The 14,652-nt window shown below is 38.9% G+C and overlaps 1 protein-coding gene across 6 annotated transcripts in view; it reads left to right on the forward strand.

The window, feature by feature from the left end:
* msi2a (musashi RNA-binding protein 2a) overlaps positions 1-5,803 on the forward strand; it is a 316,548-nt gene extending 310,745 nt beyond the window's left edge. For all 6 annotated transcript variants that reach the window (XM_072658303.1, XM_072658304.1, XM_072658309.1 and 3 more), the window contains one exon: positions 623-5,803. Coding sequence is in view for 1 of the 6 variants with exons in the window: in XM_072658309.1 (XP_072514410.1) it covers positions 623-664 (42 nt within the window). In the remaining 5 variants the exon portion in view is untranslated. The remainder of the gene's footprint in view (positions 1-622) is intronic.
* The last annotated feature ends 8,849 nt before the right edge of the window (positions 5,804-14,652 follow it).

Raw genomic sequence — 14,652 nt, forward strand, 5'->3', positions numbered from 1 at the left:
TGATGCTAATAAGTGTATGTAATATTTGCCTGCAACATTGTATTAATATAGATAATTAAGATATATAATTAGATAGATAAGATACTACAATATTCATTCTGGTATGGCAACAATCCCAATTCAAATAAATTTAAAAGAACTCAAAGTTAAAGATCGATTATTCACTTATTTTATTTTATCATTAATACAGGATGCTAGAAACTGCAGTCCATCTGTTGATACATAATTTGTTTCTGACCACAGAACAACTCAACAACATTCTGCATATTCTCAGATCACTCTCAATTTAGCAGTGACACTGATGGGTGTAGAAACTCCAGCAAATACTGCTGTGCTCAGAACTGTCCACCACCCAAATGATATGTAATCAGTGGTGGTCCCGTATTGATCCCTTTCCATTGATGGACAGGGTATAAATTGTGCAGTGAAAGTTGAGCTGCAGAATATTTGATCTAAAGCTCTGAAATTCCTGTTATCTGTTAGCACTGGTTTAGTCATGTGTATGCCTCTCACTGTGTGCATGGCAAAAGAGAGTGGTAGTAGCTCAGGTACTGATGAATAGTGTCAGTATCTTCAAGAAACTGGTGATGTAATTTGAACTCTACCTGTTTTGCCTCACCAGAGTATATCTGGAGGTCCTGGGAAGATGGGCCGAAGTTTCTAACTGGTTGTGTACAGGTGATGTCATGAGACTTCAAGCACTACAGCATCCCATTGGTGAAAGGACAAGGGGTGGCATCATGAAGAAGAAAAGAACAAAAGAAAATGTCAAGATCATCTCAGAAAATAAAACAACTGCTGTTCTTCTATATGGCTTTTTAGTTCTCTCATTATTTTTAAGGTTTTCTGCTTTTAGTTGGTTAAGTTGTGTAGATGAGGGGGGAAAATGTTATTTTGTTGTGATCAGTTGTGTCATTTTGATTTTTCGCATTTCTTATTCATGCTCTTTGTGTTTTTTTCTTTTTATGGCATTTTGGCGAGAATAGTTGAAAACGTTTGCTGGTCATGTGTGAATTACCTTTGGTACAAATTGTAAAGATCCGATTTTATGGTGTCATATTTGCACAACAAAAAAAAGGTTCAAGCTACATATTGACTGATAAGGCTTTGAAAGAACATTAAGTACATTTCATTTCGGGTGAAAAACAAGAGGGTAAATGAACTAAATCGATCTTAGTAGCTGTTTTTAATTCTTGTGATGTCTCATTGTTGATCATAATTACCTATTTTTGGGCAATACAAAGAGGACTCCAATATTTTTATGGTCCTTTTTTTATAAGTGTTGTTTTTGTCGTTTAGAAAAAAAAATGTATACTATAACATTTTTTCAAATGTATACATTGTGAATTCAGATTTAAGAAAAAAAAAGTTACTGTAAATATTATTCCAGTCATTGCATATAACCAACTCAGAATGGAAAAAGAAAAAAAAACAAAAACGTATTTTTCTGACGGCGTGTAAAAGAAATGGTTCCAGGGTGTGAATAAACAAAAAAGAAAATATAGGTCTTAACAGATGATTATTATCTAGGTGTCACTCAAATACAGTAAGTACCCAAGTGACAAGTTGCGATCTATTGGATAGCTGTTTGGCTCGCTCTGTAAATACAAGCTAAATAATTTTACAAGTGTCATACCAGCATATTTACAAACCGGTGACTACAGGGCACTGCTCAGAGTGAGGTAAAGATTCTTTGAGTTGAGTCTTTTATCGCAGCTGCGGAGATTTAAGCTCAACGTAATTTCAAAAAGAACGATTCAATCCAAAGCACACTGTAGGTAGTGTTACTCTGAATTCAGTCTGGAGATTTTAGAAATACTCTGTGCGTCCTGACACTTTTATACTCCTGACAAGAAAAAAAAAAGTTAAAAAACTAAAAAACAAAAACAAAAAAAGACTATGTTATTTGGTGTTGTTGTTTGTCTTATCCACTCTGTTCCATTTGACTTTGGAACTCGGTATCTGGAGTGTACGTCACAGCTAATGCATAAAAGCTTGTTCTTTCGATCAGTTCTCTGCTGAGTGAATTAAGAAGGCAAACGTTTTTTTACCATACCTCAGTCCTGTGAGTTTGACGGTGGAAAAGAAATGTAATTTATTTTATCGTTTTATCCGAGCGTTAACAAGCAAACCATGCTGACTGAGTATAAGCAGAAATCATTGCACTGTGACCAGTAGGAAAGACCTGACCACTTTTGTTTTTGCACATGTTGGCTACTTTAAATGATTCTCGATTAGGGTTTCATGTATGAAGACTCCTCATGTGAATGTTGCCTCTACAGATGACTGGAAGGCCAGGTGTAGAGCCAGCAAAATGAAAAAGCAATCTCTAGAACTCAAAGCTCAGATTTCATTTCATGGATATAGCCAACCTCTAATCTAAAATGTATTTTAGATGCAACCAATAGAAGACACTGAAAAATATGTTCACACAGAGAACCGTAGCTGCTGTGCTGATTTTGTTGTACGTATAAGGACTGGTTTCAGGTCAGAGAAAATGACATTGAACGAAACGATTTTAAAGTGCAGATTGTTGAAGGTGATGATTTGATTGATGTATATTTGTATATTTGTCTCTTGTTTCCTGCTGCAAATGTATACTACATTTTTTTTGGATTGATTTTGTTTTATTTGATGTACTCCAATGCGCCGAATAACCAGGTGAAGCAAAATGCTGGATGCTTTTTACATGATATGGAGATACGATCAAGTAATAATTTAAAAACAAACAAGAGAAAAAAAAGAAGCTGAAGACAACTATTGTAATGTTCAAATGTATGAGACAAAAATGAAATACAAAACTTTAAAAAAGGAAAAGATGTTCCTTCACTGATTTCAAATGTTGAATCAGGGGATTTTATTCCTATTTTTGTGGTTGTTCATATGAATAATAATTATAATAATAATGATAATAATACAATGTACTGTGCAGCCATCAAATGATCTCTCTCCTTTTCCACTCCCTATCACTACATCCAACCTTTTAGTTCATCATCATTGTATTTAGTGTGTAAAAATCATATATTGTAACAAAGTGCTGTCTTTGGTACCAGTGTAGTGGTTTATACTCCTCTTTGACGTTGTTCTCCTTTCACTCTTTTTACTCTTCACACCCCCATCCCCTCCCTCTCTCTCTCTCTCTCTCTCGCCCAGTGAAATTAGTCGATATTGTAAAGTTACTCTAGATATGGTAGTTTGTAGCAGATTTAGGACCAGTAAAGATAGAGCTTACTTGTATCACATATTGTATTGTGAGGTTATTTTAGTAGAATTTTATCTTTGGCCTGTTTCTTCTTCTTTCTTTTTTCTTTTGTTGTGATTCGCACATTCACACGGTTTCAACAAACCAAAGCTCTCTCTCTCTCAAAAAAAAAAAAACTATATTAAAAAAAGAAAATAGAAATTGCTGTAAGGCATTATTTAAATCCCCACCCTTGAATGTTTTTGAAAGGGGTGTGCCATACTACCTTAAATGCTAATGCAAAACTCTTTATTTTGGTTATTTTTTAAGGGCACACAAGCTATAATTATGAAGATTGATATGTAAAAGATAATCATATTTTTTTAAAACATCTCATGACAATTACGCAAGTAATACAAAATACTCTGTTTTGATGTTTTTATACTTTCAAAATATCGCCATCACCCCAACACACTGCTATTTTTGAAAAACTTTTTTTCTGCCTTTAACAGAATTCTTTTTACACACAAGGCATTATTTGAAGACTTTTAACTATGGACCCTGGAAACCAGTCTTTTAATTTAACTAGACTCATGCTAATGTTGATAATTGTCTGTCTCTATTCCTAGTTGTGGTCAACTTTATGCTCACTGTGTAAAAAGAACATTTTGCAAATCATCTGTTTACATAGTTATACATGTAGTTAAAAGCAGAGAGAACATGTTTACAACAGCTCCTCTTGCTTTCACAGGTCAGTAAAGACATACCTCAATTAGACTTTGACTGCTAGAAATAACTGTGCTGCACAGCCTTCAGGATATTTCACATTGGGGAAATATTTCCCAGTATTCCAACAAAGCAATAAAGTGTAAAAATAAAAAACTGCTTTGATATTAAATTCTTTAAAAAGGGGGCCGATATGCCCCTGCATGGTCATAATAGCTGATCCATTGAGCTCATCTTACCTGTGTAGTTTTTATCCATTCTATAAACTTTAGCAATGATGCTTGATCCGTGTCTGCTTACTGAAGCAATCTACTGCTCATCTGCCAAGTCTGCAAATAAACAAAAGAAAGAAAGTACAAGCCTGTGAGAGAAGTGGCATAAGAAATAGTCAGTCAGTCTCCATTGGTCTTCAGTTGACAAAAACACCATGGCACACAGTGGAAAAATCTTAAATCTAGTCATAAATATCAAATACCTCTCATTTTGAGATTGTTGTAAGAATATTAAATTTCTATTATAACAATTTTTTAGTTCATTTCTAGACTCTGTCTACTTGTTGTAAGTCATTTTCTATACAGAAGAAATCAGAAGGCTAACTGTTTTTTGCAAAACTGTCTATATTATTCAATGAAAGAAGCAATATGACTGACAAATTTACACACATAAAAACATCTAGAAAAAAAGTTTTAAAAAAAAGTTGGAACAATATTCATACTACAATCTCATAACTGCAGTATCCATTTTAAAATTTGAAAGTTGAATAAAATAAAAGCTGGTGCTCCAAAACCTTTGTTTTTGGGATATTTTTTATTTAATTGACTATACTTCTAGCTTAGACTTTAAGGTAGCATGGCTCTGCTTTTTTTTTCAAGTTCTTTTCCATTGACAGCAGTTTACAGCTGATGAATGTCACACATCTTACTAATCCATTGATTTGGGGGGGAAGGGGGAAAAAAGCTGGACTGGAAAGTGTCTGGAGCGTACTACCGTATCCATTTAAAACTTGAATCTTTAGGCAAGTGGTAGGCAATGGCCAACTACTTATCAACCCGTGGTCATATATACATGTTTGCATACAATGTACTGTATACATGCATTGGTGTGTTTGACTAGATGTTCTGAAAGTGTCGACTCACTATTTAGTGAATTCACAACATCTCTCTTTCCATCTCTGTCTCTCTCTCTCGCTCTCTCCCAGCTTCCACCAATCCTGTTGTTCGTTGCTTAAGAAACAGTCAACGATAACGCAGCAAGTTTCTCTTAAGCCAACTATGGAATTAAAATTCCATCCACTTGCATGAGAAACTCTTAATGACTGTTAACCAACAAGTGGGCTGTTTTTCCAGTAGCCTTCGTTCTTCTTTTTCTTTCTCTTGTAGCCGTCATGTCCGGTCTACGGTAACATAAAGGCAGTCGTTCTTACGGCTCCACCATAACAGCACACCGTCTAGGCTGGCTGTCCTTCCTCCAGACTTTTGCTGACCGCTGGGAGGAGAAAAGGCAGCAACGGCTGCTTCGCGCTCCTCCTCACCCATTCCTTAAACTTACTTGTCCCCGCCCCCCCTTCAACGTTAATGACTTTCTAACAGCGAGAGACTGACCGAAACGACTGACATCTGAAAGCATCTTTCAGGTCCTCTTGTATGGCTTGCTCAAGCCCTGATATAAAGTTAACTTAGAAAATAATAACAATAATAATAATTATAACAACAAACATGGAGGGGGTCACTCACGCCTCAGATGTGGAAAGTATAATTTTATATTTGTATTTTCAAATGATGATAATAAGAAGAAGAATAAAAAAGATGTTTCTGAAAGGTTTCCATCCTCTACTGTGGTCCAGAAATCAATGTGTTTGTCTGGGAAAAAAATAATAAAATAAAATGAACTATTTTATTCTTTGTATTCTTATTTTAATTGGTGTACTTAATCTGCTAGTTGTTGGTCCCAACAGGCCAATTAATTAATTTTTTTTGGATATAAAACACAGTATGTCAGATATACAATATATAGATATATGCGTATACAAGTATACATGTCTGTAATAGAGAGGTCTGACTGCTGAGAATCTTTTTTTAAAGTTTAAAAAATCTTTACTTGACGTACAGATTTTTCCCAATTCAAGGTTACTTGCACACAAGGTTCTTGACTCCCTATTACTAACATAGTTCCTTATGAAACCAAAGTGGTTCTTCTATGGCATCACTCAAGGAACCCTCACTTTTAACCAATAATTAAGGAATTAAGGAAGACTGCTTTGGTCTAATGAGATCGCATCAGACAGAGTTTGAACTGAACACACAGGATTTCTGGTGCTGCGCTGGCCTAAATAAAGTATTTTTAGGATTAAAAACTATCATCTTTCATTACAAATGTTAAACACAAATCTACACCTGCCCTTGCTTTTTTTTATGAAATGAGAGGTAGTGTAGCAGAGGTAAGCCCATAAAATTACACAAACACAGAGTTAATGTTACAGAGGCAAATAACTGTTCATTAACACAAAGTTTTTGGTTACATGGAATCAACAGTAAGGAATTTTGTTTGTGATCAATGTGACAGCAAACAGACTGTAAACAGGCCAAATGTGACTGGATGGGGGTCTACAAGGGCTGTGTATTGGCAAGAACCTGGTGAAGAGTTGCACTGCAATATATTGCGATAATGTATGAAAATGATATAGTGCATTTTTTCAAATAAAAATTTAGAAAAACTGTCATAGTATAAAATCAGAGTAAAAGTGAACTTTTTATCTAATCAGAACAGTGGAATCTGAAGACTGCTATCTAGCGGTCAGGGTTTAAACACAACTCAAAATGAACCACTGCCTGCCACCAATCTTTACATGTAAACTATTCATTAATAATTAATACTGTGTTTTCAAGAATAGACACAGTGTTGCAAAACATCTCACAAATTAGATATGTTCCTACACCCTTAGAGTCTACCATGAGTCAACCACATCCATCATTGTATATTTACGTCCATTAATGGTGGTTGTCCACTGTACTTTCGGCATGCTATGTGAATGAGGATGTTTTGTTCTGATACTGTAATTCCTGATTGTTAAAGAGCAAAACAAATAGGAAACTGACAGAAACTAACAGAAAACTGAACATCTAAAATAAAGCAGTTTTGTTTTAAGGCGTACTAGGTGAACTTCCTAGTCCACATGTGGAAACTAAACTGCCAAAACAGCCTGTTTTGAATTCCCTGTTTCTCTGACAGCAAAAGAATAAACTCATTTACATATTCCCACCTATTCTGCTTGCTACGTTTAGGTCCGTCGCATCGCTCTTCCCCTTTTCTGGTGAGTCTCAACTCTAAGTGCTTTTTGAATTGAATTGAATTGAGGCACAACAGGGGCTGCCAATCATAAGAGGGCTCATTTCTCATATCTCTTCATCTTATGTCAGTCTAAAAGGCACAGTAACAAACAACCTGTGTCATGTTAAGTGATACAGGGTTGTGTACAAAATAAACTAGCTGTTAAAACTACAAAAACATTATTGTTGTATAGGTCTACGATGAAATAAGAATTCAACTCAAGTGTTTTTTATGTCCCTACCTGAAGATACACCCTGAGCCAGCTGGCTTACTTACCTTTACCTCTAACCTCCATATTTAACACTCGCTAACTACACAGTAAAAATATGCTGCCTTCAAGTCTAGCAATTATAAGATGAACACCACCGTAAGGCCTTGTTTACTAGTCGTTAACAGATTTTTCCACAAACTCAGACTTTCAGAGGTGGGGCGTTAATAAAAAACTAAATAAATTCATTGTGTCCAGAAGTGGCAAATGCAGGCCCATAAAGTAAACATCAGCTTTTGAATGCATTACTCTCATCCAGACAATAAACAAACTGATATATACATAACACTACACCGATCAGCCATAACATTAAAACCACCTGCCACTACTGAGAAGGTCCCCTTGAGCCACCACAACAGATCTTGCCATTCGAGACTTGGACTTTACAAGACCTCTGAAGGTGTCCTGTGATCTCTGGCACCAAGAGGTTAGCAACTTTCTAAAACAATACATAACACTACACCGATCAGCCATAACATTAAAACCACCTGCCACTACTGAGAAGGTCCCCTTGAGCCACCACAACAGATCTGGCCATTCGAGACTTGGACTTTACAAGACCTCTGAAGGTGTCCTGTGATCTCTGGCACCAAGAGGTTAGCAACGTAAGTTGTAAGGTAGGGCCTTCATGAATCGCAGCAATGAGTCTTAGGCGCCCATCACCTTTCCTGAACCACTTTTAGTAGGTAGCTACTAAGTGGTTACTTCAGGTCATCTGTAACTTTCTATATATATTTTTCAACCAAATCTGCTTCACATCTCTCAGCTTCTTCAGCTCTTTATTACCTTTAGTACTTTTTTAATTTATCCCCTATCCTATTTATTGTTTGGTGTAATTTTCCCTTAGTTTAATACTGTAAATAATCTGTGTTCTGTGTTTTTGTTACTGGTGATACGTGTTGCTCTCACCAAGACAAATTCCTTGTATGTGTAGCTAACATACTTGGTGAAATAAAGAGATTCTGATTCTGAAGTGGCCACTACTTACCAGAAAAAGAACAAAAAACCTGCCTGATGTTCTGAAGATGTTCTGACCCAGTCGTCTAGCCATCCCAGTTTGGTTCTTGTCAAAGTGGCTCACTGTCAGTGTTCATTTGCTGCCTAATATGTAGCTAGCTAGCTAGCTATATCATCACTTCACCTGTCAGTGGTGTTATGCTAATGTTATGGCTGATCAGGGTACTACTGACGCTTCCCACTGAACAAAACATAACCAACCTAGCTAGCGAGCTAGCAAACTGTGCTCTGTTGCAGTAATGCTAGCTAGCTAGCTAGCTAAATTACTTTCTCTGCTTCTGGTGGCAGAGAAACTGAAGCAAACGTAGCTAGCGCTAGCTAAAAGCTTAGCTAGTTAGCTAAATGCTCGAGGGTGTCCATGTTGTTTCAGGCTAAAACTACGTAAAACCCAAATCACGTCGTCAGCAGGCACTTTTGAGAAGCAATTGACTTTACAGCTGACTTAATTTACCTGAGAGCTACTAGCTACCTGCAGCACCGTGCTTCCAACACTCACCATTAAAACAGCAGCTTAGCTTCGTACCTCCGTTATCCTGCCTGGCAGATCCACGGGTCCCGCTGAGCCGTTAGGCGTCCGTTACATTTTGAATTTGAACGAGTGTGCGAACGAGCTCTTGCGCGCGCGTTAGCCGAAAATGCTAGCTAGCAGCGTTTCAGTCAGAATTACCTCAGAGTAGATATCTGCTATTACAATTTCTACTTATAACAAATAAATGTAGATAAAGTAAATTGCGCTAATGTACGACTCCTATCACATTTTTTTGGTGTATTTTTTTCCTCAAATAAACGTTAAAAAAAACTATGAGTTACCACAAGCTGTGATGGCGTGTAATCAAAATCACCGAAGCTATCCCAAGACAAAAATGTCCCACAATTAGGAGAATTTACCTTACCCTAAATTTAATTTAATTGGGATTTTACTAGAACATTATTCTAGATGAGATTCTAGTAAGATTCCATGTAAATCAATGGTAACATATGAGTCAGTCTAAATGACATTAAAGATTGGCTTTATAGATCTGTAGATATTATATTATCTAGCACTAGTAAACATTTCATAGTTAATATCATTCATTTATACTAGGAGAAAGTATAAAGGTAGAAAAATAATATTTGCTGACTAAATAAACTATTCCTCAAGAATAAGGTTTTTCTACCGAACATTACAAAGATCTTGAATTTTACTGGTAAAAAACTTTTAACATTTACCACAATATCAAAAATCAGAAGAAACATTTAATAGTGGTTTTGTATAGTAAGTAAAATGGCTATATTTGTATTCGGTTCCAATAAACATTTTTACACCGAACCCCAGTCTGAACAATGTTTACAGTAATAGTGACAGTGATCATGCAGAAATTATGCTGAAGAATTGGTGGAATTCCACTTTGTCGTTAATTATGGACGACAAATCATTCATCTTCACTGAACACATAACAAAGGTCTATCCAAGTCTCAAGACAGCAATGCAAGTTGAGTCTCAGTCTCGGAGGCCTACTTGAGATTTTGTCAATTCCCAAGTTTAGGAAACCGTGCCTGCAGTGTAAACTGAACTCAACTCAACGTCTCACACAAAACCACAGGGACCTCCTCAGTGACTCATTCACGATAGCCAGTACGCTGGTGCTGCCATGCTCGGCGTGCATATGCACGGCAGAGAAGTGTGAAGGGAACTTTCGCAGAGCAGAAGCAGATTTTGAGTCCTGTTCAAATAAAGCCCACTCGTATTACTCAGGGAGCGCTATCCTTGGATGAGGCGTATCAGTCGAGCGTTGTAGGCCGCATCGTCACGGCGGCTGTCCTGTCTCGGCCTGGCACAGCACAGCAGGCGTTGGCACGCTCTCCTGGTTGGTGTCAGTGGCTCCTCAGCCACTTTTTAATAAGACTTCTCCATTGTCCTGCCAGCGGAGCAGCAGGCCTGCTTGCTAAGGAACAGGGAGTGATAGGGAACTAAGTCAAGCCAAGGACACGTCTCTTTTTTTTTTCTTTTTTTTTTGTTAAACAGCTCTCTCCTTGGCTCCTAAGCAGACGGCTCGCTAAATCAAGGTAAACATTGCTCATTTCCTCCAAGCGCGATACGGATCAATAATTAGTGGGCAGACGTGCCCACTCAGCACATATCGTCATCTGGTGCTTTGTTATTCCTCCTGAGCCTTTTTATTCATTATGTCAAAACAAAAACCAGCCTGACCTTCCATAATCTGGTGCAGAGTTAATTATAAGCATTACCGGCCTGGTCCAAGTGTTACTTTCTAGTCTTCGTCTGTTTTTCGTGGCTTTTTTTTTTTTTTTGGTCAAAGGACTGGATCCCATTCTCAGTCCTCCAAGCAAGCATCAACTTCAGTCTTCTTTGAAGCTGAGAGGAATCGGCAGTCCAAGGGCATCCACATAAGAGGAGCAGGATTCAAGGCCCGTCTCAGACAAGCACGGTGTCGAATGTTAACTTTTCGAATACGACTGTCAAACTTAATCAGCTCCGTTTTACCTGGGATGGGAAACGCCATTGTATTGTGTTCCGTCAGCAGAATCGCAGCCTTTTGTTCTTCTTCCTCTGTCTCACCACCACCACCTCCCCACCAGCCTCATTTCCATGTTTCAGATTGCTGCTGAGAATTACAGAAGCCGTCGTTATTATGGACGTTATGAATTAATTCCACCTGCCACCTCTCTCACCCTCCCTCACCCTTTCTCTCTTTCTTTCTGAGGCTTCCTTCCCTCATTTGTAGGCTAGGTTAGGCCTCTCTGTACTTGCTCTGCTCGTCTTCCTTCTTGGTTTTCCCAGCTACCCTAAATAAACGGGGGCACAAAATAATGAAAACACCACACAAAATAGTCAACAACATGTTGGCCATTTTATCAGAAACACAAAGTCAATGATAAAACACACCAATGGGCTTTGAGTAGTTCAGCGAAATAAGGCCACTGCCACAAAGGCCTGCCATCAGCAGCCGGAGCCTGGGAGAGCACAACTGGCCTCGCTCCCCCAACATCACTTCAGTCTGAAGCCATACAAACCCAAATCACAGCACATTCACCCAATATAAACCAGTTATTTCACACCAGTAGATGACAAACAACAACAGATATCAGTCCAGAGTGTGTACCACTACACACACACACACAGGAAGTGATTAAACTGCAGTGTTTTAAAGGAGCTGGGAGCTGATTGGACAGGGAGGAGAGCCAGACTGGAATATAAGATATTAAACACTATAAAAGAGTCATTTTAAGAAAAGTCTCGACTAAACTAATCAGTCCAGAAAGTCTGATTATAGAAACTGATACTAAAAATAAATGGATTTTACTGAACCCATTAATCAGCAGCTCATCTGATCTGAACTGTGAGGCTGGATTACTTCTACACACACAGAGATCAACTTTATTTTAACTTCCCCTTTCATTACATCAGTCTTCGATTATCAAACACACAACCTCCTGCTACATCAAGCTTCAGACTAGTCTTCGATCATCGGCTCAATCAACACACATCGACCTCTCCATGCCGCCATCACCATGAGCTAGAGAAAATTAACTGTCCTGTTAACCGAGCCCTGCAATCACGCTAACTTCAAGTTTTTCTTTCAAACTCCTCCTATTCAACTTCAGCTTTCAGAGGCTCCATAATGACATTTTCTACCTCATGAATTTTGGTGAATATGAAATGAATATTCTCATAAATGGATATTAAACTATGGGCTGTGAGTCATATGCTGCTGCAGCGTAATAGAAATTCCCATTTTGCTTAAGCTGTACAATAACTCGGCAAATAATCCCGTGATGTATTATACGGCGCTCTACGCATATCTTTATTAGCTTTCAGAAATACTTCCACGGCCGTGATCTATAGATAAAAATACATGGTCCTCATATATATGCTGTCAAATCAGTCTTATTAAATTTTTATCTTCTCCAAGTCATCCTTTACCAAAATAGCTGAACGTTATTAACTATAGATGTCAGACAAGTGAGCCTATGGTGTCGCAGAAAGACTTAATCACTCATTTAGGCAGGGGGACAGGTCAAATATATGGCTCTGCCTCAGGCGGAGGTAAGACGTGCTGCTGCGATGTCTTCTTTAGAATGCAACTTTACATTCACGGCTAAATCATGCATGAGGCCGAGCTCGGATATGTAAGCTTACGAGAGGCCGTGTTTTGGCTGTACAAGTGTGTGAACTACTTGCATTATGTATCACTATTTCCTAGCAGCCAGGTGAGATTCTATCATATGGTATCCACGCTCACCGGCCACTTTATAAGAAACCCAGGCCTTGTGCTTTTACCTGCCATCAGTGTTTTTTCAGACACTGAAGCTTTTTATGAGTTTGTGTTGGTAATTTATCTAGAACCCTACGTTGTTTGCAGTGACCTAAAGGGCCCATACCTATCCACCCATTGCACCCTTTGCTAACACAGATGTGCAAAGTCCCTGTAGCAAAGTACAGGCCAATTGAATAGGACTCTTTGGAGCAGATAGACATGAACCTATTGGCACCATGCCACCTAATGGCAGGCATGGACTAGAGGGGTATAAAGCCCCCCAGTGTTGAGCTGTGGAGCAGTGGAAGAACTGTGTTCTCAGGAATGATGGTTGGTGCTCCATCCAACAATGTTGGGATGAGTTGGGGAGTTGGGGATGAGGTGGGGTGGTGATCATCCAACATCATCTGTCACTATGACCAGAGGATTGGTAGTTCCACTCCTGGTCATGCTGCTAGCCATCAGTAGCCGGGGCTCTGGGAGGGCATAATTGGTCTTGCTCTCTCCAGGGTGGGTAATTAGCACTTTGTGCCCCCAGCACCTCAGCACATTACTCCAGCACACTGGCTGGTCTGCTGTCTAATGCATCAGAGCCAGGTGTACGATACTTTCCTCCCAACACGTTGGCCGCCCCATTGTATGTTTTGGGTGCTATACTTTTAAATTTAAAAATATTTATTTGTATGAATAAAAAAAGATAAATTCATTATTTGAATCAATATTAATGTTAATATAGTATAAACAGATTTACTATAATATTAAAAGAGATATAAATAAATGACATTTACTGATGTGCTTCTTTATAAGCACTATACGCACTGTTTGAGCCCTTCAATATCAGTCAGGTTCTGACCTCAGAGCCACACTTGGCTGGATATATTTGGGCACTGGACCACTCCGTACCTAGCAGGTACACTGACGTCTGCCACGCAGCACCCTGGTGTGATACACTCAGAGCAGCACCACATATCTGGTCAACAGCGGCCCTGTGGTCCGAAACTGGGGTGGACAAACTGAGCCTGACAGCAGATGGGCTGCGGTCTGGGATTGTACACCATGTACAGTGTACTTATCAGGTCGGTGGCCTCTTATGTCTACCTGCGAATGGCCAGGGTAGGTGTTTCTGATGAAGTGGACGGGGAATGAGAATGTGTGTCACGTTGTATGATCAGACTCACTGTTTAAGGACGACTCTATGTTGGTGAGCCTGAAGTGATTTTATTAACAGCCCTAATTAAAATGAACATTTTCTTCCCTCTCTAGGCCACTCAGACAGAGATGTCAGCGTTCGCTGCAAGGGCTGTGAAGCCATGACTCGTCCTTCACGCCATAATTCTCCTTCACCCCCTAAAGAAACTTCCTCGCCCCGGTTCATGTGGCTAAATTGACTCTGGAGGCCCAGAGTGCAGCGATTAGCATATGCAGGTGTCACACATGCGCTGGGAAAAAGTTGAGGCTTCCTGCGAGCGCTCAGTGTGTAAGCGCCGGTGACTCCGTCTCGAACGCAGCGGTGGAGAGCACCCCACACTGAGAGCCAAGGCTGCTTCACACAAACACACATGCGCTTGTTTTTATACAGTGTCAGGACACTGAATTTATACAGGCCTCAAGTTTTAGATACAGTGGTGTGCAAAGATTTGGGCAACCCTGGTCAAAATTTCAGTTACTGTGAAATTTAGGTGAGTAAGAGATGAACTGAATTTATTTAAAAAAAAAAAAAAAAGTTTTTTAAAGATAAAAAAAATGCAATCCAATTGTTTCCCCCATTTTCGACCTCCAAATTACCCAACAACCCAAATCACATGCGATTCCCCAAACACCTTATCCAGACTGCAAGGGTAATTGTGCTCTCTAGGGGTCTCAGCTGCCAATGC

Source organism: Salminus brasiliensis, chromosome 16, assembly GCF_030463535.1.
Source record: "Salminus brasiliensis chromosome 16, fSalBra1.hap2, whole genome shotgun sequence".
NCBI classification, from domain to species: Eukaryota; Metazoa; Chordata; class Actinopteri; order Characiformes; family Bryconidae; genus Salminus; species Salminus brasiliensis.